Genomic DNA, 24,155 nt, shown 5'->3' with positions numbered 1-24,155 from the left:
TGTGATCTCAAAACACTTAAGTTTGTTTTAATCAAAATGGTTTTTTCCGGAAAACTTAGTTTGTTTACCAAACAGTTTAGGTACGGGGTTACTTCATCATCTTGTTTTCTACACAAAAGTAGGAAAATCCAAGTACAAGTTAATGTCCTTGATTTACCATTTGCAGTCCAGAATCCTCTGTACCACTTGCGAAACATAAATTCGTCTAATACCTCTTGTAAGAAAAACACAAACAAACCTTTTTACCGTTTGTTTGATTGACGTTACCGATTAGAATTTTAGACAGATGCCGATTCATGATCCACGATACCATCTTGGGATCTCCGGCAATTCCTGCAAAACCTTCAAACACAGATTTAAAAAGATTCCGATTCATGCTCCACGCTTACAAACCTGGGAGCTCCGGCAATTCCTGCAAAACCTTCAAACACAGATTTAAAAAGATGCCGATTCATGCTCCACGCTTACAAACCTGGGAGCTCCGGCAAGTCAGGTTTTTCATTTAAAAAGATCCACCCAAGCCCGACCAGCCTTGGGTTTTTTCGACAATTTTACCTCAACCAATGGCTCCTCTGGCTTTGACGAACCAGAATCATTGCCTGAATGTGGCTTGTCTGACTTTAATGAGTCAGATTCATCGCCGACATGTGGCTCCTTTGTTTCCGAAGAAACAGATTCATCGCCACAGAATGTTACCTTCTTCTTCTTTTCCTCTTTAGTCCTCATATTTGTATCTGATGAATCTGTCTTACCTGACTTTGCAATTGAGGGAGTCGATTCATCAGAACTTTTATTCTTTCTGTCCGGTGAACCCGAGGACAAAATCTTCTCGAGATATTCTCTCGCTTTCTTTCTCTTTTCCTCAGTCTGTCTTTTTGCCCCTGTGAAAGCTTCACTTTCTTTTCCTGAATTGACTGTTCTTGAACTTTAGGTTTCAGAACCTTCTGTTCCTGGGGCTTGACTTTGACTGGAATCTTTGCCACTTTCTGAGAATTATCCCTCAATCTTTCATGCGATCTCCTTGGGCAATCTCGGGCAATGTGACCTTTGATGTTGCAGTTAAAGCACCTCCTGTTCTCATACCTCTAATACTGGCAGTTAACAGCAATGTGTCCGTGATATCCACAGCTGTAACACACTCTGTTATCGTACCATATACCACCTTCACACCAAACGCTCAGATCATAGCATTGTCTGGCTTGGTGATATTCCTTCCTCAAGTTTGCTGGACATGGCTTTTGAGCACTGTGGTTCGGCCTGCACCACTTATTACCAACAATTTTTGAGTTTTCATTTTTCAATTTTTGTAATTTTTCATTTTGATTGGATGATTGATCTGATGAGCGTTTATTATCTTTTTGAACAAATTTCTCATTTTTAATTTTTTGTTTCTGTTCCGCTTTCTTCTTCAAAGGTTTTTGCTTCGAGCATTCACCCTTTTCAGTTGATTGCAGAACAGTTTTCTGAAACTTTTCCTTTTTATCATCAGATTTTTCACCACAATCTTTAACTTTGACTTTGTCAAAGTTTGTGACATCGTCACTTATTGGAACAGAATTGATTGGTTTTGGACAGGGAAAATTCAAACTGTCTGATTTAGTCACAAAACCTATCAATTTCTTCTCAAGTTCATCAATTTTGTTCCTCGAATTCTCAGCTTCACTTTCAAGCTGAGATATTCTCCCAAAATGAGACTTGATTGTTTTTTCATTATCATTCTTCAAATTTTCAAGAGCAGATTTTTCATTCATCAAAACTTTTATCTGTTCCTGAAATTTTGATTCATTCGCTTTCAGATTCTTGTTTTCAAGCTTAATCCAGAAATCTAAATCTTCTGAAGATTTCTGTTTGCTTTCAAAGTCTTTTTCTTTCTCTTTCAAAACCTTGTTTTCTGATGTCAAACTGTTCAAATTACCCAACAGTTTTTCATTTTCAACTTTCAGTTTCTCACAAATTTCCTGAATCATAAGAATCTGTTTATCATCAGCTTGCTTCTCATCTTTCAACTTCTTGACTTCCAATGTCAAACTTTCCACATCCTTCAAGAGTTTGTCATTGTCAGTCTTAAAGTTGTCACATTTGGTACAAACTGATTCAGAACTTGAAGATTCATTCTTCACAAATTCTTCATTCTTTGGAACTTGCTCTTCCTCTGTTTTGTATGTACCTGCACAAAAGATTTTAACGAAATCAAGAGGACTTCCGTCATTATCAATATAACAACCTCGTTTGAAATCGTATTTCAGCACATATTTTGCCCTGACACATTTAGCAACCCTTTTGTGCATCTCTTCAATCACATCTGAACTCAGATCTAGCACATTATTCTCCAAGACCTTGATCATTTCTTTCTTTTTCTTTCTGGTTTCAAGTTCATGAGCTTTAAGTTTGCTGATGAATTGATTTAGAGGTAGTTTTGAAAAATTTGAGTCCTCTCTTAAATTTTTCAAACATTCACCCCATTCAATCGGTAATGCATCTGCAAATTTCTCCAATTTCTCAACATTTGACGGGTATATCTCATGATCTTTCAAATAATTCAGTAAAACACTATATCGATCTTTAAGATCATCCAACGTTTCATCTTTCAGACACACAAAATATTTAAACCTTTTTGCCCATCCATCTTTGCTCACTTTTCTATAACCCTCATCTAGAAATCCGTGATGCCAGTCATTAAATCTTTCGAAATAATAGTTCTCCTGTTCATCAAATACCATTGCCATTTTTCACTAAAACCCGACACGTGTTTATTGACTGATAAGCGATCCAGATGCCAGAAAAACGGACCAATCAGCAATTGTACATAAAAGCGGACCAGAAAGATTCAAATAAGCGGTTCAGATAAGTGTTCGAATAAGCGGTCCAGAACTGGTTCAAATAAGCGATCCACAATCAGTCGTATAAGCGGTCCAAAGCAGTTCGAATAAGCGGTCCAGACTAGTCGTTCGAGCGGACCAAGAGTTGTCCGTTCGAGCGATTCAAAAGCTGTCCGAATGAGCGGTTTAAACGCTGTTCGATCGAGCGGTCCACATTCAATTTCAATTTTGACTCACTTAAACTTAGAATTTTGATCTGAAACTTTATAGGGTTTATCTCTGTGTAGTTGCGCACAATCCCTGAGATTTTGAGACAATTCCGACCGTTAAATCTTTCTGAACGAAGAAAAGAAGGTGTAGAAGTAAGAAAAAGTGACGAAATCCGGCTAATTTCTGCAGAGAACCTCCTCCTGAGCTCTGATACCACTTGTAGGATCGTTTGCTGACCCGAACGAGTCGTTCAGAGGCTTTCTCCTTGGTTTCAGGTGAGGAATAATAAGAAACTAAGGTAGAAATAGCACGCAGATCACTTTAACTACTTGTTTTATTGATTTTACACTGATTACACTTCAAATCTCGCACAGGCAGCACTTCGGCACGATTTCTCCAACTGTTACAACTGAGATCGCTCCTAGGGTATTTATAGAGTTCTGGAACCGCTTATTGGACAGGCCCAATAAGCGATCCATACACATGACACATAAGCGGTCCAGTATAATTGTCACTCGAGTGGTCCATAGCTATTGACACATGAGCGGTCCAACATTATGTTGCTCGAGCGGTTCAGTCTACTTGCCGTTCGAGAGGTCCAGCATATGACCGTTTGAGCGGTCCAAACCCTAATGGTCCATATGAGCGATCCAACCATCTAAACCTATACAATTCTCATAATTTCTCATATTTCGTACATTTTACAATCAATCCTATACTAAGACTCGAACGAAGATGTAGTCGACAGACAACTGCACCAACAAAAGTCAACGCATATTTGGTGGTGTCCTCTTTCTGTATGTCACGCATAATGCTAATAAATACCCACACATAAGACGGACCACCCTGTGACACTCGAGTTTCAGTCTGACCTTGTTGACCAGCTTTGACTGACTTGACTCGGTTGACCCTTATTTGACCCGCCGCGCTCTTCATGTTGACCAAGCTTTCACCAAGACCCGAACAAGCCAACACAGTCCTAAATCCTCTCCACCTGCGTATTTTAGTTATCATATCTATCCATATGAGCAAGAAATATTATAATTTTGTTGTTATACTATTCATGTGTACAGAAACACAAAACTTTTTTTCAAAAAAATATGAGCGATGTCGCTCGAGCTCGAACAACTTGTTAAGAGCTTTCAAGCCGAGGCAAGCCGACCAGTTTAACTTCGAGCCAGGAGCGAAGGATAGTTGGTGCCCGGGGGTGCAAGCTTGCCTCTACATGTTATAAGGCAATTGGTGATGAGAATGAGCAAACAAATACAACCAACTAACTTACAGGTTGCTAAAAGCATGCCAACATGCACACAAATTCGACCAGCCCTTAGTTTAAAGCTCTTTACTCTACCAGTCTGGTCCGATAACATCCAACCTGAAATAACCATTTATACTTGATGGGTTAAATATTCCACCTTTAAACTTTAACTGATATTGAAGTGAAAAAAATTAGGCCAAGTTAATTCACAATTTATCGACATAGACCAAATAACTAACCAGCTTTATTAAGAATCTTCGCTGACATAGCAGGTTCATTTCTAGATGACATAGCAGGTTCATTTCTAGATGACATAGCCAGCAATAGTAGAACCCTGTTGGCCACACGACAGATATGAATACAAAAAATACATATTCGGTGGATGAACTCGTCTCTGTTGTGATACAACTTTGACCAACAGCAAGTGACTCGATATTATACCCTCTCCTTGCAAAGACTCCTGCAAGGACAATGTAATTAATAGTAATTCAAGTTGTGCAAAGGACAACGTAATTAATATGGAAGCAAAACGTCGTCTTAAAGAGCGATTTGTGTGTTTACCTTCATCTGAAACATGATTCCAGAGAGATTCATGGACAGACAGTCACCTGATTCCGGCCATTCTCCAGCAAATCTGTGGATCCCTTGTTCAAATCTGTGGATCCCTTGGTGCCTTCGACATCTGAAAAACATATAGAAACTACCGTCAAACATCATAATCATAACTTGCCATATTAGAGCCAGATATATTCATTAAATCAGAAGAAAGAAATGATTCTACAGGTATCAGTTCTTACCAAAACCCTAGCTTGTTTAAGCCCTACATCGCCAGAATCTCCACTTACAAAACCCTAGATTGCCTGAAATCAGCAAAGCCCTAAAAACAAAATCAAGATCAAAGCTTTCGATTCTTAGAGAATGACGATTCCTGAATAAAAGACAAACCTGGAATGAAGGAGAAGCCGCGATTGAACCAGCGTAACAAGGCGGAGGGGAATAGGCGGTGGAATCCTCAAAGATCTGCTCATGAAACGGATCTGGTGATAGATCTGGCATGGGTTTCTTGAGTCGCCGAGAGAGAGAGAGAGAGAGGAGAGAGAGAAGATCTGATGGTTTTGTGAGATGTGTGAGGAATGAGAGAGAAAGGAATTGTTGATCCGTGTGAGGTGTAGTGGACGGCTGAGATCGCGATCCGTGTGAAAATTGAGAGAAATGGACGGCTGAAGATGAACCAGTAGAAGGGTAATTTATTTGTGTTTCTTGGTGCCTTAAGACTTGTACATTGTGCATTGAGGGTGTTTTCAACACATTGCTGAATTACCATTCTGTCCTTCCTATATCCTTATTAAAGTAGTATAGATAAAATAAATTAATGCATGACATTTGTTATTTACTTGAGACATCTATTTTTTTTTATTTTCTGTCTTTCTTTAATATTTATCTTATATTAAATAAATAAATAATAATCTAATATTAAATCTTATCTTACTTTAAATTTCGAATTAGATCTTCCTATCTTTCTAATAAAATATTATCTTAAATTATTAATTTAAGATAATTTTAAATAAAACTAATTATTTATCACGAAAACCAAACTTTGTATTAATATATTATTTATTTTTATTATTATTATTATTAAAAAGCTTATTATATCGATTTTATTACATAATCTATAAATCGAATTATCAAAATTGTTACTACAGAAAATTACATTTATTCGAGACATACAATATACGGAGTTATTAAAAATATATTTTTTTATTATTTGGTATATAAAATTAGATTTACTCAACCTGTACAATAGACGAGGTTTTTTAAATATATATCTTTTTTTTATTATTTAGTATACCAAATTACATTTATTCAACCCGTGTAATACATAAAGTTTTTAAAGATACAATTTTTTTATTATTTGATAAATAAAATTATATTTATTCAACGATACATATTTTTTATAGGCTTGATGGGTGCTAAATGATTGAAAATGAGTATACACGAAGAAATTTGGAGTGCGTAGGTAGAATGAGCAACCGAAAACATAGTTTTGAAAAGGAGCCTCACCCGCGCCACGCGGGGGAGCACATGAGAGCTGTCGCGTGTCGCAATGGCGACCTAAAGTCAAAAATTCAAAGTGATTCGCGTTGCGCCACGCGACGGGTGAAGAGGACCTCCCCGCATATCGCGGGGAGGTCCGACGCGGAAGTTTGTGATTTTTACCTAATTAAGTGTGTCGACTAAGGGATTCAACTGTTATCCTGTGCTTACGAATCCAACTATGAAAAGGTAACTTTCGGGTATTTTTCACCAAAATCGTCCGATTCCTTCTTGTTTTCTCGTGCCGATATACGATATGAAGCTGTGATGACTACCATGCGCGGCTAAAATCCTTGTGACTTCCCTCGGATGAACGATTGTCAGGGTTTGCACAATTACTATGTTTTTGTAATTATTGTAACTGATACATCTTGACCACTCGTGTTGGATTTGATAAACGTTATTTACATTTGAATTATATGTCTTTTATCAAACGTATTGATGGTTTTCTTGCATCGTTAGTAGGTTGTAATTCGGCGGATAGTTGGTATATCTTAATGGATCATTAGGTTGTATTGTTGTTATTAAAAATTGTCCTTAATTATTATTGAAGTTCATTAATTCCGTTGCCATATATACGTGGTGTTTAGATCGGTGAAACTAAATTTTGCGTTAAACTTACAATCGGGATTCCGAGTGCGGGTCACTTTTCTATTAATATGGTACATTTTCTAAATCAACTTTCAAACTCTTTCAATCAATCAAACAAACCCCCAACTTAGTCGAATAGTTAATTAATATGTTGAATTGTTGAACACTGACCACAAATTCTCTGTAGATACAACCCTACTTATCTATACTATCTGAGGTATTGAAGTACGAGTTACTTGTTTTTATTAGCCCACCATAACTACGTAAAAAAGTCACATTTTAGATAGTTTACTATGAAAACACACATATTGTAGTTACCTTTGGTTGGTAAGTTTTAATCCATTGTGCCACCAATTAACATTTTTGGATAGTTTACTATGCAATTAAAGACAGTATAGAGTAGCCAGAAGATCGATAAAACAATTTATTTGAAACTTACGGAAATTAAGCATTACATTTTTCATAACAAAGCAATCCAAATAACACTTTCTTAATCCTAGATGCTGAAATCATAAAAAGATCATCCTATTCGGGTCATGGACACAGTGACATTAACGAGCTTGGTCTTCTCACCGGACATGCTAATCTTGATATTATCTGTGTACCTCTTAAACACCTCCTCAATTATCGAATCGCCAAAGTGACTCAAGACCAAAGGCTCTGCAACAGCTCTCATACATTTTCCCATATTGTATCCTTGCACGTCCTCTTTGGATAAATTTAGATTGTTGTCTGTGCAAGCATCCCAATTTACTTCAGAAACCTCAAGGCAATCAATCACAAACGACCCTTCTTTCTCGACTTCATTACTCACTTCTTTAGGATTCGGTGTGTATTGTGGAATGTTAAATGAATCTAGTTTCTCTTCTTCTATAAGTCCCTGCTTTCAAGAGCTTTAGAGTTTAGATAAACTTCAAATGTATTTAATTAAGATTATTGGTTAACTCCTACACAATCTTTGATTACATATGTTAGTTTGTTGATATTTCAGGGCTTTACTATATAAATGAAAAGCTAGGGCATTATTTTGAAATAAATTGTAGTTGGATGGCTGTAATATCTAGAGTATGTACTTAGAGGATATGAGATATGAGGAAGATAGTTTTTCAGAAATCTCAGATTATATACAACTCTCCTCTTGTTCATTCTCCTTGGAGTATTATTAATAATCATCCCTGCAATGTTGGGATGAATTCTTCCATCATTATTTAATGTCTTGATAACATAGCGATACAAATTGTTACTGTAGTAATGAATTTAAAATAGAATTATTTATTTTCCAAAGGATGAAAGAATGTACCTCGGCAACCATATCCTTTAGGGATGTGGCTAATAGGTCCCATACGTAACAACATTCTTTGCTACAAGGATCATCGCTTTGCCTCCCTAGTATTGTCAAAACCATACGCCCTCCACTAACCATCTCCTCTGCACGATACTTGAGAAATGTCAAAAAATCGCTTTGAAATTGCTCACGGTATGCTTTTATTACGCATGGGGGGCTTGTTGTTGACAAGTATATGTTATTTTTGTTTGTATTGATCATTTTAGGAACCTGTTCAATTAAAATTTTATTGAAACATAAGTTAACACACACATTATATATAGAGAGAGTGAGAGCGAAAAATTTACCCGGGAGAGCCACATGAGACTATAGGAAGAGTAGACAAAATGAATGCTTTTGCTGAGAAAAAGCCTAGTATAGAATGATCCAGGAACACCGGAAATGTAACACGGTGAAGAAGAGTTGGACACCATTTGGTTTGTAAGGTTCTTTTGAAATTTTGACATGGAGAGAAAAATGGTGTTGAAATCATTATGTGGAAGGTCGTTCAAATATATCTGTATTTCGGGTGATTCATCGTTACCAAATTTCTGTCGGATCTTGTCAACTGACTTGACGAGCTCCGATGCCACTAGTAATGTGTTCGGTCCAGATGAACATCCAAGATCGGCCATGATAAGGGTTTTGGGGAAGTTCATAGCAGAATAGAGATTGGCCAAAGCTTCATCGATTATAGGTTTTGTCATTGATATAACCTTTCTCTGCCGAAATATAAACAAAAAAAATTGAATCAGATTCTTTATAAACCAATAATACATGTATATGCATATGCTTATTTATATGTGGTTATGTACATTTAGTGTGTTTTTTAATAGCCGCCTTTCAAGAACATGCAAGACGAATCATGAGTTTAATAAGCACTGAATAATATACATATATGTTTCTACATATATATGAGTGTATATATCTATATGAGGTTATATGCGTATAAGATGCAAGGTACCTGTAGAAGAGAATTATTTGAATAGCTATAGTCTCCATCACCACCATTCATATGAAGCACCTGAGCGACGTCCATATCTCTCTCTCACACACTACACTATGACACACTTCGAATACGCTTGTTGAGTTTGAGAGCCTTCTATTTATAGACACATATTGATGATGAGCTCCATATTATAATTTTTTATATTTTCTTCAATCTATCTTGTATTATAAGAATTTCATAATCATAATCAATTTGCAAGATTCTTTTCATATTCATGATAGTTGTTGAGAGTGTTGTTTTTTTTTTACTACTTGCAAGATTCTTTTCATATTTATGATAGTTGTTGAGAGTATTGTTTTTTTTTTTTGTTTACTATATTTTCGTTACATGTTTAATGTGTGGTGTCAAATGATTCAAAATTCAATTATTTTTCCCATATATAGTACTTATATTCTTAGTCCATAGGTGTGGTCATAACCTTTTATGTCAATGTGTAGTGGTTTGAGCAATAATGCTCTCATTTTTGGGCGTTTTGCGCCACGTGGCAGTCCAGTCAGCATGGGGGTATTATTGGGGGTTATTGCAAAAGTGGCGTAGTGGGAATAATGCCCAATAACGCCCCTTCCAATCATTAAACAATTATTTTTTTAATTAAAAACTTAAAATACTTCATTAAATTAAAAAAAATACAATACTAGAAATAAAAATAAATAAAATCCGACTAAACTAAAAAAAATACATTAGTTTTCGTCTTCGCTTTCTTCACCCTCGCCAACTTCGTCTTCCTCGTCCTCTGTTTCTTCTTCACCCTCAGGTGGTACATACCGAACCGACCATGCGTGTTGTACCAAATCAACCGTTAACGCGGAATGGTACGGTTCGTAACGCAACTCTCGCGCATTATTCACTCTTTCGTGCATTGACGCCTGTGGATGCTCCTCTTGAACGGCTTCTGGCACATAATTCTGGCATATCGCCTTTTCTTCGTCTTCCAAAATCATGTTGTGCATGATTATACAAGCGTACATAGCATCTCTCATTTTTTGCTTGGTCCATGCACGACAAGGATTTCTCAAATATTGCCAGCGTTGTTTAAGAACCCAAAGCATCTCTCAATGTCTTTTCGTGAAGACTCTTGAACCTTTTTAAAGTATGCTCTTTTTTCATCAATAGGATCACTAAACGTCTTCACAAAAATCGAATACCTAGGATAAATTCCGTCGCACAAATTATATCCATGAGGGTAGTAGTTTCCATTTGCGTAAAACGACGCTTTTGGAGCTTTGCCAGAAATCCACTCCTTTAACAACGGAGATTGTTCAAAAACATTTATATCATTGCATGACCCGACCACGCCAAAGTAAGCCGACCAAACTCAAAGGTCCTGTGAAGCAACCGCCTGAAGAATAACAGTGGGTCCTTTTTGGTCACCCCGTGTGTGTTGGCCTCGCCATGCGGTCGAGCAGTTATCCCAACGCCAATGCATGCAATCCAAGCTCCCGATCATACCAGGCAAACCATGCTCCGCCGAACGTACCTCGTAGATCTTTTCAAAGGTCGTCCCATGTGGGCGTTCTAAGATAACGCGCACCATACAAATCAATAATACCTTTATAAAAAACATACACAAACATAAGCTTCAAAAAAAATTGTAAACATTATAGTAAAGTATAGGAATTGTACCGCGACAAAAATGCTCCAAGGTGTGTCGCGTTGTTTTCTCGCCCATTTTTAGATACTCGTCGTTGATGTTGGTTGTGTTTCCATAAGCAAGGATTCGTAGCGCCGACGTACACTTTTGGATACCGGTAAATCCAAGTGCCCCTCTCGCATCCGCTTTTTGCTTAAAATAATCGTAGTTGGCTTCCAAGTCGTCGACTATGCGTAGAAACAACAGCTTACTCATTCGGAAACGACGCCTAAACATCTGGTTCGAAAATGTCGGCGCCTCATCAAAATAATCTTTCATCAAACGATCGTGTGCCGCTCGTCGGTCTCGTTCAATATAACCTCTTTTATTTTTTTCTGGTTCGGGGTGGTGACAATGCTTCACATATCTCACCGCTAGTTGACAAGCACCCGTAACCGCCTCTTGCTCGACCTCCTCATCGGTGGAATCATCGCCATCCGCAAAAAACTCTTTGTAGTAAAAATTTACCATGGATGAAGAACTAGGGGAATCCATCAATTTTTATAAAATGGTTGTGTTTTTGAGAGAGTTTTTGAGAGAGTTTTGGTTAAATTTGAAGTAGTTTATATATAGGTAAAAGGTTTAAAAAAAATAAAAAAATAAAGTAGCCGTTAAATAACTAGCCGTTGCTAGTTTGTGATTGGTTGGTCAAAATCCTCGCAGCGTGTTTCAAAGAACGCCAATCGAATTTTTTTCAAAAAAAAAAAAAGCCCGAAAACGCCGGCATGTAATGGGATCGGGGCGTGTTTCAGCTTTTTTTTTTTTTTGAATTTTTTTTTTTTTTACAAAACACCCCACTACAGACGGTGTTAATGTGTGGTGTCAAATGATTCAGAATTCTATTATTTTTTCCATATATAGTACTCTATATCCATATGTTTTATGTTGATCACGTACCATCACTCCAACAAACTAGTAAAATAAAATATCTAAGTTATTTTGGTCACCTTTGTACGCTTAAAATGAATATAATTATAAAAACAGATGCTATGAATTTAAATAAAAAAAAAGTACCATGACGATAAATTACACATTTAAATTTTGATGTTAAAAACAGTCGAACAGATCCAAGGAAGTCACGAATGTCTTCATTAATTATCAAAAAAACTAATAGAAAAATTACTTTAGAATGAAACTTTTATCGATAGACGATTCTATCTATGATCACTATAATGGATCACAAAGCTCTTCATTGTGGGCTAACGCCCCATGTCACCTCAGCATTTGCAGGCGCTAAACATCACCGTGTGACCGTTAAACACCAAGTCCAAAGGGGGAGGCGCTACCCCCTTAAGACTGGTGTGTATGGGACGTAGGTTGTGGCGTTGAAGGGGATTTAACGCCGGCTACACAATCTCGGCTCGGCGTTGGGCTTGGCGTTGCCCACTTGGCATGGATATTCTGCCTGACGGGGGTTGGGTGACGTGGCAGGCTCGGCGTTGGGCTTGGCATTGCCCACTTGGCATGGATATTCTGCCTGACGGGGGTTGGGTGACGTGGCAGGCTGTGGTTGGCTGGTTCAAAGTAAAGAGTTTAAACAAAAAATATTCACATGGCTGGCCATGCCCAACTAAGCGACGCCCCACCACACCCCTAGTTTTTTGGTATTAGCTTGTGGATCTCACTCTCGTCACGTGTTGAGCAATGCTCCCAATCCAAGCCCCTCCACACCCCATAGTTTGACGGGCATGAGTGGATAAGGGTGTGGGGTCCAACCCCCATCAACCAATCACACTTTTTTTTTTTATTTTGTTTATATGGTTAGTTAAAACATGATAGTTTCCCTGAGCACCTTGCTTGGGTCCTTTTATATATAAATCGCCTTTTTGTTTCAAAAAAAAATTTAATTGGTCGGTTAGTTAACACACACTCCCTACGTAACGATGAAATGAGACGACATTATACACTTTTTAGTTAAACCACAACATATAGCCTAAATAAATATAAAAAAGGGTGTTCATATTCACACACCCCTCCTCTCTATCTCTCTCTATATATACATAAATAAATATAGATAGTGAGTAAAAAAGAGGTGAAAACAAGTTTTAAAGGTGTGAAAATAAGATGAGCCATAAAAATATTATAAAGGAAAATATTCCAGTAATAATCGGTAAATACCGTGATCGAGACCTACCCTTTCACCGAAAAATATTGTATTTTTCTAAAACTCAGTCCTATCACAAAAAAAAAAAAAAAAAAAAAAAAAAAAAACAGTTTATAGTTTTCTAAAACTCAGACCATAGATAAATAATACCAAATTATTTATAAACCTGCGTTTAAATCACTATAATTTTTAATTACAATAATAAGTACACACGTATTACGTGTGATTTCAAATGTGTCTTAACAAGTATACTTAGAAACATAATCTCCTTTTCTATTTAAACTAATCTAATAGTTTTGTTTTTTTGTGGAAAAGGTTAAACTTATGAATAATATTTCCATTGTGATCAAGTTTTGGGTCATAGATAAGTCTTTGACCAGGACTAAAACACACAGGAAGGAATTATATAATTATATTCACGTGGATTATTAAAAATAATCATGTGATGGTTGTTAAGGATTCGTGTAAAACGACGACATGACACCAACGTATGACAATCGAACTGCTGATCTGTCGATTTGGTAGTTATTAAAAACACAGGTAACTGTACTATGTTTTAAATATGAGTTCTGAGGTAAGCACTAGTGCCGATGATGTGGACTGCCACGTTGCGCAAGCCGCAAGGCATAAAAAAAAACATGTAAATGGAAATAAAAAACCTCAACTTTGCAAAACTGAGGGGCTGTTTGGTAGCCTCTGAATGATCATTAAGAGGCTACCTCTTAATGGAACCATTAAGAATTTTACCAATGAGAAGGTAGAAAAATGTGACATGTGATGATTTATCATTCAGAGGTTACCTCTTAACCATTCAGACTTGAGGCTACCTCTTATTCATTCAGAGGTTTTAAACCATTAAGAGGTAGCATCTGAATGGCCATTAAGAGGCTACCAAACAGCCCCTGACTTGTTCAACACATAAAATAAAACGTGTAAATTGAAAACTGTGAGAGAATCCATCGAGTTGAAGTCAAACTAGATGACACGGAATAGAATAGTTGAGTGGCAGAAGAAACATCAATCTAACAACAGAACACACTGTGTAAACTTTATCCTACCAATCGAATAATGGCAAAACTTCTAAAAAATCAACATCAGTAATCTCGTTTCTCAAGTGGAATGTCTATCTAGCTAATTTCAGTTATTTGAAATATGAAACATAGTTTACATACATACTATTTCAAATCGGCGATCTCCATGAGATAATTAAAATGAGGAAAGTTTTATAACCCAAATTTGAAGAATCGTATGAAGACGAGTGCATCAAAGCCGCAACTACGAAATTTGAAGAATCGTATTAAGAAGAGTGCATCAAGGCCGCAACTATGGGGAGGAAAACTAGCGACTTTTTGTTTGTATTCAAGTAGATCAACCATACAGACAAACACTTACGATGAGGAAAACCGGCGACTCTTTATTTATATTCAAATTAAACGAGAGGACAACTAAAATCAAAACAAACTAATCATACTCTAACAAACAATTTATTTGTAAAATATGACTTAATATATTAAAATAGAAATAAGCCAAACCTTAATTTTAATAATTAACACAAACTCTTTTCGACATTCTTACCATGGTTACACTCCTTTACCTTTGATTTTAATAACGGGTCGATCATCAAACTTTACTTGTCCAGAAACTCGTTCATTTAAAGTAGTTTTTTTTCCTGAGATGTGATAATTTCTATTGTTGTCTAAGTATCACATTCCTTCTTCTTTTCCATCTTTTTCGATGTTGTCTAAGTATCACATTCCTTCTTCTTTTCCATCTTTTTCAAAACATTCCTGGGATAACTCGTTCTTCATATAAACTTACTTTCTAAACTGAACAGGATGCCATAAACATGGAGGGATCGCAATCACCTTCGTATTCTGTCTTTTTTCATATTCACTTCTTTCCCTTTGCGTGTGCTTTGCACTCACTCGAGTGGTGCCCAATATTATCAAATTGTAGCACCCAAAATCTTCCTTCTATACTACAAATCAGTTGTAACATCCACCAAAAATGGATCTTACTCGCTTTGAAAACCGGATCCGAACCATAATAAATATAAATGCGAAATATTAATTTTGCCGTGACGTAATTTAATTAACACAATGATATTCGCGTTTAAAGATATTAACTTTATAAATAATGTTAGTTAGTTTCGCTAGTTAATATATAGGGAATGATATAACTAAGTTTGGTTATAGTGTTAAACAACATTAGTTCTAGACAACATTACACCCAGGGGCGGACTTAGCTCTATACGAGCCGTAGCACGGGCTACGGCTCAACTTCGTATTGGTAGTGTATTTTTTTTTTTTTTTGGTTTTGTACAAAGGATACCCCTAAACAACTACGAGGATACCCCTGAAAAAAATAAGTTCGTAAACCCAAAACCTGTTTAGCATTTATATCTAGCCCAATGAAAAATACAAAAGTCGAAATCAGTTTATAGTTGATAGGCAACCCAATTCTTATTTAAAATTGTAAGCCCAAAACAGTTTAATTGATAAGGCGGCCAAATTCTATTTATTAATAGCTAGCCCAATAGTCCAATACGCAATAAACTAATAAACCCTTTGAATATGAAGTTTGTTTGTGGATATTCTTTATTTCTTTTCTTCTTGTGGGTTTGATCCGATGTTGGAAAAAGTGACTCTTTTTTTGTAAAAAAAAAAAATACAACATTACAATGCTAGACATGACGGAAAGTTATGGTAATTCAAGAAACCGAAAGAATGTCATTACAGATCGACATCATTTTGAAGTTGACATTTTAATAAGGTTTTGGACATGCAAATTCAAGATTATGAAATCGATTTAGTGAGCTAACAACTAGTTTGATAAAAATATGTCGGGTTTAAATCCTTGTAACGGGTTTACTAAGTTTGACCCATCGAAGATAGTGGCGTTTGCTGAGATGTACCCGGATGATTTTACTACACAAGAAATAGGGACTTTGTTGGGTGATATTGAGTCATTTCGTCACACTATAAGCAATGATACTTTTGCAAATTTGAATGGAATTAGTGATCTTACGCGTGTTATGGTTGAAACGGGAATAAATAGTTCTTGTCCTTTAGTTTATTGGGTAGTGAAGCTAGCTTTGCTTTTACCGGTTGCAACCGCAAACCGTTGAAAGATGTTTTTCGAAATTGAAGCTTGTCAAGACGGATTTACGCAATCGAATTGGCCCGGAATTTTTTAACAATGCTATGGTTTGTGCGGTCGAAAATGATTTTTAACATGAAGTAAAAGACCACGATGTGATGGAACAATTTCAAGTTATGAAAAAAAGAAGAGGACAAATTTATTAGGTATTTGTTTTTTTTTATTTATTTATTTGTTGTCATTTTTAATATTTTATGATTGCACGGTGAAATTTTTTTTAGGATACCCCTGAGTTAATGTTCTAGTTTCACCACTGATTACACCAAACGACAGCACACCACTTAAACGACATCCCCACCACTACCTAAACGACATCACTCGCCACCTGTGACATCCGTCAATCATCTGTATTCGTGACCCAACATGTTTTATTCCATAAATAATTACTACATAACTTTGTTATTTTATAGTAAATAGATAAATATTAATTTAAATAATAAGGATTATTAAATATCACTTTGACTATCAACTTTATATACCTGCATGCTAAACGGATATGGGTTTTAAATTGATAGAATTAGGTAAGACAAATTAGAATAAGTTATATTAATGTTATGATTGTATTGCTTGAAGATGGTACATCACTTTTACTCTTGTTATTTTTCCCATCTCTCCGGTTGCGCTTCAGCTCCAAAATTTGGCCAGTAGTGTTAAGGTATCGCTACACAAACATTAGAGTTAATTACTATTTTCGTCCCTGAGGTTTGTCAAAAATAACAGTTTCAGTCCATTAGTTTAAAAATTGCGAATTCAGTCCATTAGTTTCATTTTCGTAACCATTTCAGTCCACTAACTTAACTCCATCCATTTATTTTGTTAACTTTGAGTTAACTAACTAATTCAGGGACGGTTTGCGTCAGTTTTAGAAACACTAGGACTTAAGTGTAAACTCTAAAATATTAAAACAAAAAAAATAGTAAATTCCAAAAAATCAAAAAAATTCCAAAAAACCAAACAAATTCCAAAAAATTCTAAAAAATAATAAAAATTCTAAAAAATCATAAAAATTCTAAAAAAATCTAAAAAAATCTAAAAAACCAAAAAATCCGTTTCGGCGCAAACTGTTTCGAACCCGAACCGTTTCGAGCTGAACCGTCTGTACCGTTTCGACCCGAACCGTTTCGAGCCGAACCGTTTCGACGCGAACCGTTTCGACCCGTACCGTTTCGAGCCGAACCGTTTCGACCCGTACCGTTTCGAACCGAACCGTTTCGACCCGTACCGTTTCGAAGCCGAACCGTTTCAAGCCGTACCGTTTCGAACCGAACCGTGCCGTTTCGAACCGAACCGTTTCGAGCTGAACCATTTCGAACCGAACCGTGTCGTATCGAACCGAACCGTTTCGAGCTGAACCGTATCGAACCGAACCGTTTCGAAGCCGTACCGTTTCGAAGCCGAACCGTTTCGGTTCGATACGGCACGGTTCGCGTCGAAACGGTACAGCTTGAAACGGTTCGGTTCGATACGGCACGGTTCGGTTCGAAACGGTTCAGCTCGAAACGGTTCGGTTCGAAACGGCACGGTTCGTTTCGAAACGGAACAACTTGAAACGGTTCGGCTTCGAAACGGTTTGGTCCGAAACGGTTCAGCTCGAAACGGTTCGGCTTCGAAAGGGTACGGGTCGAAACGGTTCGGCTCGAAACGGTACGGTTGAAACGGTTCGCGTCGAAACGGTACGGACGGTTCAGCTAGAAACGGTTTGGGTTGAAACGGTTCGCGTCGAAATGGTTAAGCTCGAAACAGTTCGGGTTCGAAACAGTTCGCGCCGAAACGGATTTTTTGGATTTTTTAGAATTTTTTAGAATTTTTATGATTTTTTAGAATTTTTATTATTTTTTAGATTTTTTTGGAATTTGTTTGGTTTTTTTGGAATTTTTTTGATTTTTTGGAATTTACTATTTTTTTTGTTTTAATGTTTTAGAGTTTACACTTAAGTCCCTGTGTTTCTAAAACTGACGCAAACCGTCCCTGAATTAGTTAGTTAACTCAAAGTTAACAAAATAAATGGATGGAGTTAAGTTAGTGGACTGAAATGGTTACGAAAATGAAACTAATGGACTGAAATCGCAATTTTTAAACTAATGGACTGAAACCGTTATTTTTGACAAACCTCAGGGACGAAAACAGTAATTAACTCCAAACATTAATAATTGATATTCCATCATCGAACCATAATTAGAAAAAAAAAATAGAATCATTTGGCGTGATGGTTATTTTCAAGTCTCACATGTTACCCTCTCAAGTCACATAAAAATTATTTCTTTTTAAAGAAGGGTTATTGGATTTTATCACTCACAACTATTGGCTATTGGCCGCTGTCACCCCCAACTATCACTTTGACGCCCGTCACCCCTAACTTAACACTTAGTGTGTTCCGTCACCACGTCGTTAATTAATTGTTGATGCAGATTTTGTGTCCGATGCTTGTCGAATAGATTAGTTTTATTTTATGCTGAATTTGTAATAGTTAGTGAAACGGTCAAACGAACGTGTATAGACCCGCTCGTTTGAAGTGGTCAAACGAGAGGGTTATTCGTTTGACCGTGTGTGTGTTGTTAGACAAAGTATGGTTGTGCTATGATGGGTGTCGAAGGATAAGGCATCGAAGGATTATGAATATCCTTCGATGAGCTCGAAAGATACCCATCGAAGGATGGACCTCGAAGGATATCATTCGAGGTATGTGTGTATCTTTCGAAGACTGTCTGATCGATAGATGATGTTTCGACCAGTCAGTCTGATCCTTCGACCTGCAGCCTGTGTTTTGGTATAAATACCAACACTTTGTCATTTGCAACACAAGAGTGAGAGCACAAGTGTGTGCAAGAGAGTGTGAGGAGGTCTGGGACCTCACCGGGAGAAATCACCACTTGGTTTCTCCCCGGATGTATACTTCTTTGGTATTAGTTCGGTTGTCATGTAACCGGGCCGACTTGTAATGTTTACTACCGGATTAATACAAAGTTTGTTTGTTATCATCTCTCTTATCTCTTCCATCTTTGAACATAAACATAAAATCACGGTTTCGGTCCCGAAACCTGGACCTACAATTGGTATCAGAGCCATGGTGCCCGATTTAGTAAAACTAACCGTTTACTAAGTCACATGTGCTCTAGATCTGTGATTTTTGTGGGTTTTTGTTCAAGATGTAAAAAGGTGAACATGAGAAAAACCCAGATCTGGACCCGGATATCCAGATCTGTGCTAAACCGGGTTTGGTTTTATGTTTTTCTCTAAAACATTCAAGTTATCATCATCAGAAACTGATTTTCGTGAAGTGTTTTCGTCAGATCTGCAGATGAACAGTCCTCCGTGTTCTTGATGTTCTTGACAGCTTCAAATTTCGAAAGATGCTGTTTGTCCATCGAAAGATTGAACAGTTTTCGAAGGATCAAACAGAATTCAAATTTCGAAATTTTCATGCTTCGAAGGATTCCTTTTTGGGTATTATTTTGAAAGTCAAATCTGCTTGGGAAAAGTTGTTGTCAGATCATACTCTTTTGCCGAAAGTTGGTCACCTACCACATCAACTTTTCACCAACCTGTCGTACTTTCTGTCCTTGTGTCAGAACCATCGAAAGATAACTTTCGATCTCGAAAGATCATCCTTCGATCAAGGAGATTCGAAAGATGAACAGGAGTGCTCGAAAGATCATCAGTTCTTCGAAGGATCAAAAAGACTTCGAAGGATCAACTCTGAAGTGTACGAAGGATCAGCCATGTCCAACTTCGAAAGGTGTTCGAAAGATCTGTGACATGTGCTCGAAAGGTGTTCGAAAGATCGGTGACATGTGCTCGAAAGATGCTTGAAAGATATGTGACATGCGCTCGAAAGACTTACGAAAGATCATCTTTCGAAGCTGTCTTGGTGTTTATCTTTCGTTTGATGCAGATGTTTCGAAGGATCCAGATGTTGTGGAATTTTATGAGCTCAGACAGTTTGTTGGGGTTAATCATTTAATTCACTTGGAGTCGGGTCGGGTGTTCGCAAGGATTATTCAAACCGGGCTTCAAAATGTCAACATCAAAATTCGTACGGGCTTTGGGAACACGCGGGGTGATGCAGCATGATGAACACAAGAGATGATGAAAACTTGATGTTTGAAAAATTATGGGGTAGTCACGGTTACTGATGCAATGGCAAAAATGGTAACGTGACTATTATGGGCCAAACACAACAGTTCCGCTTAGTGGAGGGAATTGGTGAATATTTGACGACAGTTTCTTTGAAGTGGAAAGAATCTGTTAAGGTTTAGAGATTTTACCAAAGAAATGGGGGGATAAAAATTTTCAAATGTTGAATTTCTTCGGTAAATTTCTAAACGCAATCATAGGTATGCTTAAAGATCAAGACTTGATGCAGTTGTTATAGAATGGAACCCTTATCAAATGCCGGTTGGAGTATTGGAAGATCAGCGGAAGATCGGTCAATTGAGTCCTTTGAGGAAATTGCACAACACTCAAACACGGATGCGCGTACTCTGAGGGGGAAGCTTTATACAATGAGCATCAAGATACTACTTACCTGGATCATCGGTCAAGGGGGAATTTGTTTACACAGAGAAGATGATTACTTGACTGAAGATCGATGATTGCAGTTGCATTTTCAGCATTCGACAGCAACGGACAAGGGGGAATTTGTTGATGCAGATTTTGTGTCCGATGCTTGTCGAATAGATTAGTTTTATTTTATGCTGAATTTGTAATAGTTAGTGAAACGGTCAAACGAACGTGTATAGACCCGCTCGTTTGAAGTGGTCAAACGAGAGGGTTATTCGTTTGACCGTGTGTGTGTTGTTAGACAAAGTATGGTTGTGCTATGATGGGTGTCGAAGGATAAGGCATCGAAGGATTATGAATATCCTTCGATGAGCTCGAAAGATACCCATCGAAGGATGGACCTCGAAGGATATCATTCGAGGTATGTGTGTATCTTTCGAAGACTGTCTGATCGATAGATGATGTTTCGACCAGTCAGTCTGATCCTTCGACCTGCAGCCTGTGTTTTGGTATAAATACCAACACTTTGTCATTTGCAACACAAGAGTGAGAGCACAAGTGTGTGCAAGAGAGTGTGAGGAGGTCTGGGACCTCACCGGGAGAAATCACCACTTGGTTTCTCCCCGGATGTATACTTCTTTGGTATTAGTTCGGTTGTCATGTAACCGGGCCGACTTGTAATGTTTACTACCGGATTAATACAAAGTTTGTTTGTTATCATCTCTCTTATCTCTTCCATCTTTGAACATAAACATAAAATCACGGTTTCGGTCCCGAAACCTGGACCTACATTAATCACTAACTTTTGATCATGTTAGTATACTTTTGGGGGTGTCATAGGGATCTTAGGAAGGTTTTAGGGATCTTAGGACACCCCCAAAAGTATAGTAACATGATCAAAAGTTAGTGATTAGTTAACGACATGGTGACAGAACATACTAAGTGTTAAGTTAGAGGTGGCGGGCGTCAAAGTGATAGTTGGGGGTGGCAGCAGCCAATAGCCGATAGTTAGGGGTGATAAAATCCAATAACCCTTTAAAGAACTATACATCTCTATCTCTCAAGAATTGTTATGAAACCGTCTCCATGATTAGCCGGTAATCCGGTATCTGATCGACCATATCATCGGGGCTATTATTTTGCCTTATGTACCCCTCTCTCGCCCCTAGACTAGCTTTTCAAGACCATCGACGGCAACAACCACCATCATCTTTACCTAGATGTCAACTTGCTACTTTTTAAGTGTGTCAGAGCCTTATCTTTAAGACAACTTGGCTCATCAGAAATTCTGATGGCCATCAGAAATTCTGATGGCCATCAGAAATTCTGATGGCCTTCTTTTCTGACGTCTTCTTTTATTTTGATGACTTCTTGATCTTTGTTGAAGATATTTCTTTCTTTCTTCTCTTGTCATGTTATCTTCTAGACACCTTTTTATTGATCTTTTTGACTTTATCTTGAGCATATGATCATATTGGTCATCTTTTTCTTCAATACTTATAAAAGTTTCCTAACAAGGTGTTTTTCGAAGCTCGAAACGAACACACTAGCACTTCTCGCCCGCGACACGCTTCCGATCTATTTGTAGCAAACGGGTCAACTTTTGTTGTTATAAAAAATAAAGTGTGGTTGTTAGAATAATTAGCTAAAGACGTATGTTTTACATCTTTTGTAAATATTGAATATTATATAACTAGCTTAAAATGGTTAACTCTTTAACAATGACCAATGTTTTTCTTAAGAATATGTAAAGTTCAAATTTGGTCGTACTTTTTGCTTCCCTTTGATCTCCGTATTGACCATTCAAAAGAATTGGGCGTTACATAAGGGACAGAAAACACCACTTCGAACTTCTTTTACAGCCGGCTTTGGAACATTTTAAACTAGGGGTGTAAAAGATGGGATCGAAACTTGCACGGGAAGGCCGAATTCTCACAACTCGTAGGAGTTATCCCTTAATCTTGATCATTTAAATATATATATATATATATACATATATATATATATACTATATATATATATATAGGGGAAGGTTCATTTGAGAAGAAAATTAAATTAAGAAGAAAAAGAACAACGGGTACAAATGTAAAACATTAAATAGTTTTTCTCTCAACTCATTTATTATTATCGTTGACTATTAGTCATAAACACTATCATCCTCCACACTTAAATTTTTGTTTACACACATCAAAATTTATCCTACACGTTTTGAAATTTATTTTACACATATTGAAATTTATCCTGCACAGCTCATAATTCATCCTACACACCTCGTAATTTATACTACACTTTAAATTATATATTTATTTCTTTTTTTGAAAAATATGTTTTTTTGAAAATAAGTTACAAAATTAATGTAGTTAGCTATTAAAAAGGAAGACTACCAGTTAATGTTTTATCTAAGTTCACCAATATACCCTTACATTAATATTAATTACAAAAATTAAATGAAGTAAAATAAAACATTCTTATTGGTTGAAAGTTCTTCTTTTTTATTCTTATAAAAAATATTCTTCTCATTTGAACTCTCCACTATATATATACACATATATATAGGTCAATTATAGGAAGAAATCTCATATTAGTTAAGAAAACTAAGAAATCCAAATGAATTGACCTTCTTTTGCCACGTGTTACACCTTTTTGCAGACGTGTTACGCGTAACAACCAGAGGCTGCCACGTGTTACATAACATCTTTTACTTTTTCAGAAAAAGTTGAAAGTCTGGAAAAGTTGTTACACGTAACACATGGCAACCTCTGGTTGTTACACGTAACATAGTTTGCATAAAGGTGTAACACGTGGTAAAAGAAGGTTCATTCATTTAGGTTTCTTAGTTTTCTTAACTAACATGTATTCTCTTTTTATCCCACACACACACACACACACACACACACACACACACATATATATATGCTAGGAGTTGGCTACAAAGTCCAAATTTCCTAAAAAGTGTAAAAAGTCATAAAACACTATAATGTCAACCATAAAACATACCATTGTTCACAAATCACATAATGAAGATTATTAAAACATTGGGTTAAGTTATTCTACAAATGTTTCTAAAAATAAGAAGTGTACAAAGGCACAATGGATCGCACAAAATGACACAATGTCGAGCAAAATATAACACAATGCCGAAAAATATAACACAATGTTGAAGAAAAAAGACACAACGAGTCACAAAAAAGACACAATGACTCAAATATAGAAAATGCACAATAATAAATAAAAGACGCAATGATAATAAACAAAACTTCTAAAATCTACAACCTATAAATTCAAAAGTGAAAACCTAAAATCTCACATCGTAGAGTTCGATGAGACAGTTCTAATGCCGCTTGAATAAGGTCAATCGAAGTCCGCTTGATAGCCTTTGTGCGGCTTCTTATTTTTAGAACCCTTTGTATTTGATCCTAAACCCTAAAACATTATATATGTAGGTTTTGTTTTGTGT

The 24,155-nt window shown here is 36.7% G+C and overlaps 2 protein-coding genes and 1 long non-coding RNA gene across 3 annotated transcripts; all 3 read right to left on the bottom strand.

Moving 5' to 3' along the window:
* Positions 1-3,964: 3,964 nt before the first annotated feature.
* On the bottom strand, positions 3,965-4,964 carry LOC110874722. Its single transcript, XR_002556166.2, has 4 exons — positions 4,849-4,964; positions 4,527-4,747; positions 4,312-4,404; positions 3,965-4,023 (listed from the first exon to the last, which is right to left on the bottom strand). It is a non-coding gene; the product is annotated as an uncharacterized LOC110874722 (long non-coding RNA).
* Positions 4,965-7,375: 2,411 nt separating this feature from the next.
* On the bottom strand, positions 7,376-9,409 carry LOC110878856 (salicylate carboxymethyltransferase). Its single transcript, XM_022127236.2, has 4 exons — positions 9,261-9,409; positions 8,605-9,018; positions 8,273-8,527; positions 7,376-7,852 (listed from the first exon to the last, which is right to left on the bottom strand). Exons 1-4 carry the CDS (start codon positions 9,333-9,335, stop codon positions 7,493-7,495), a joined length of 1,104 nt encoding a protein of 367 aa, XP_021982928.1. The 5' UTR covers positions 9,336-9,409; the 3' UTR covers positions 7,376-7,492.
* Positions 9,410-10,795: 1,386 nt separating this feature from the next.
* On the bottom strand, positions 10,796-11,406 carry LOC110876445. Its single transcript, XM_022124620.1, has 2 exons — positions 10,929-11,406; positions 10,796-10,854 (listed from the first exon to the last, which is right to left on the bottom strand). The coding sequence occupies exons 1-2, from the start codon at positions 11,404-11,406 to the stop codon at positions 10,796-10,798; spliced, it is 537 nt and encodes a 178-aa protein (XP_021980312.1).
* Positions 11,407-24,155: the final 12,749 nt, after the last annotated feature.

The sequence above is a fragment of the Helianthus annuus genome, chromosome 9, assembly GCF_002127325.2.
Source record: "Helianthus annuus cultivar XRQ/B chromosome 9, HanXRQr2.0-SUNRISE, whole genome shotgun sequence".
NCBI classification, from domain to species: Eukaryota; Viridiplantae; Streptophyta; class Magnoliopsida; order Asterales; family Asteraceae; genus Helianthus; species Helianthus annuus.
This window is presented reverse-complemented; position numbering and strand designations above follow the sequence as displayed.

Bases quoted from the DNA above. Each gene is read 5' to 3' on its own strand.
- LOC110878856 (XM_022127236.2), bottom strand. From the start codon at position 9,335: ATGGACGTCGCTCAGGTGCTTCATATGAATGGTGGTGATGGAGACTAT. The intron at 8,528-8,604 runs GTAAATTTTTCG...TTAATTGAACAG, and splicing joins GTCTCATGTGGCTCTCCCGG to GTTCCTAAAATGATCAATAC. The intron at 7,853-8,272 runs GTACATTCTTTC...TCTTGAAAGCAG, and splicing joins TAAAGGATATGGTTGCCGAG to GGACTTATAGAAGAAGAGAA.
- LOC110876445 (XM_022124620.1), bottom strand. From the start codon at position 11,406: ATGGTAAATTTTTACTACAAAGAGTTTTTTGCGGATGGCGATGATTCC. The intron at 10,855-10,928 runs GTACAATTCCTA...TTTTTTATAAAG, and splicing joins CTTGGAGCATTTTTGTCGCG to GTATTATTGATTTGTATGGT.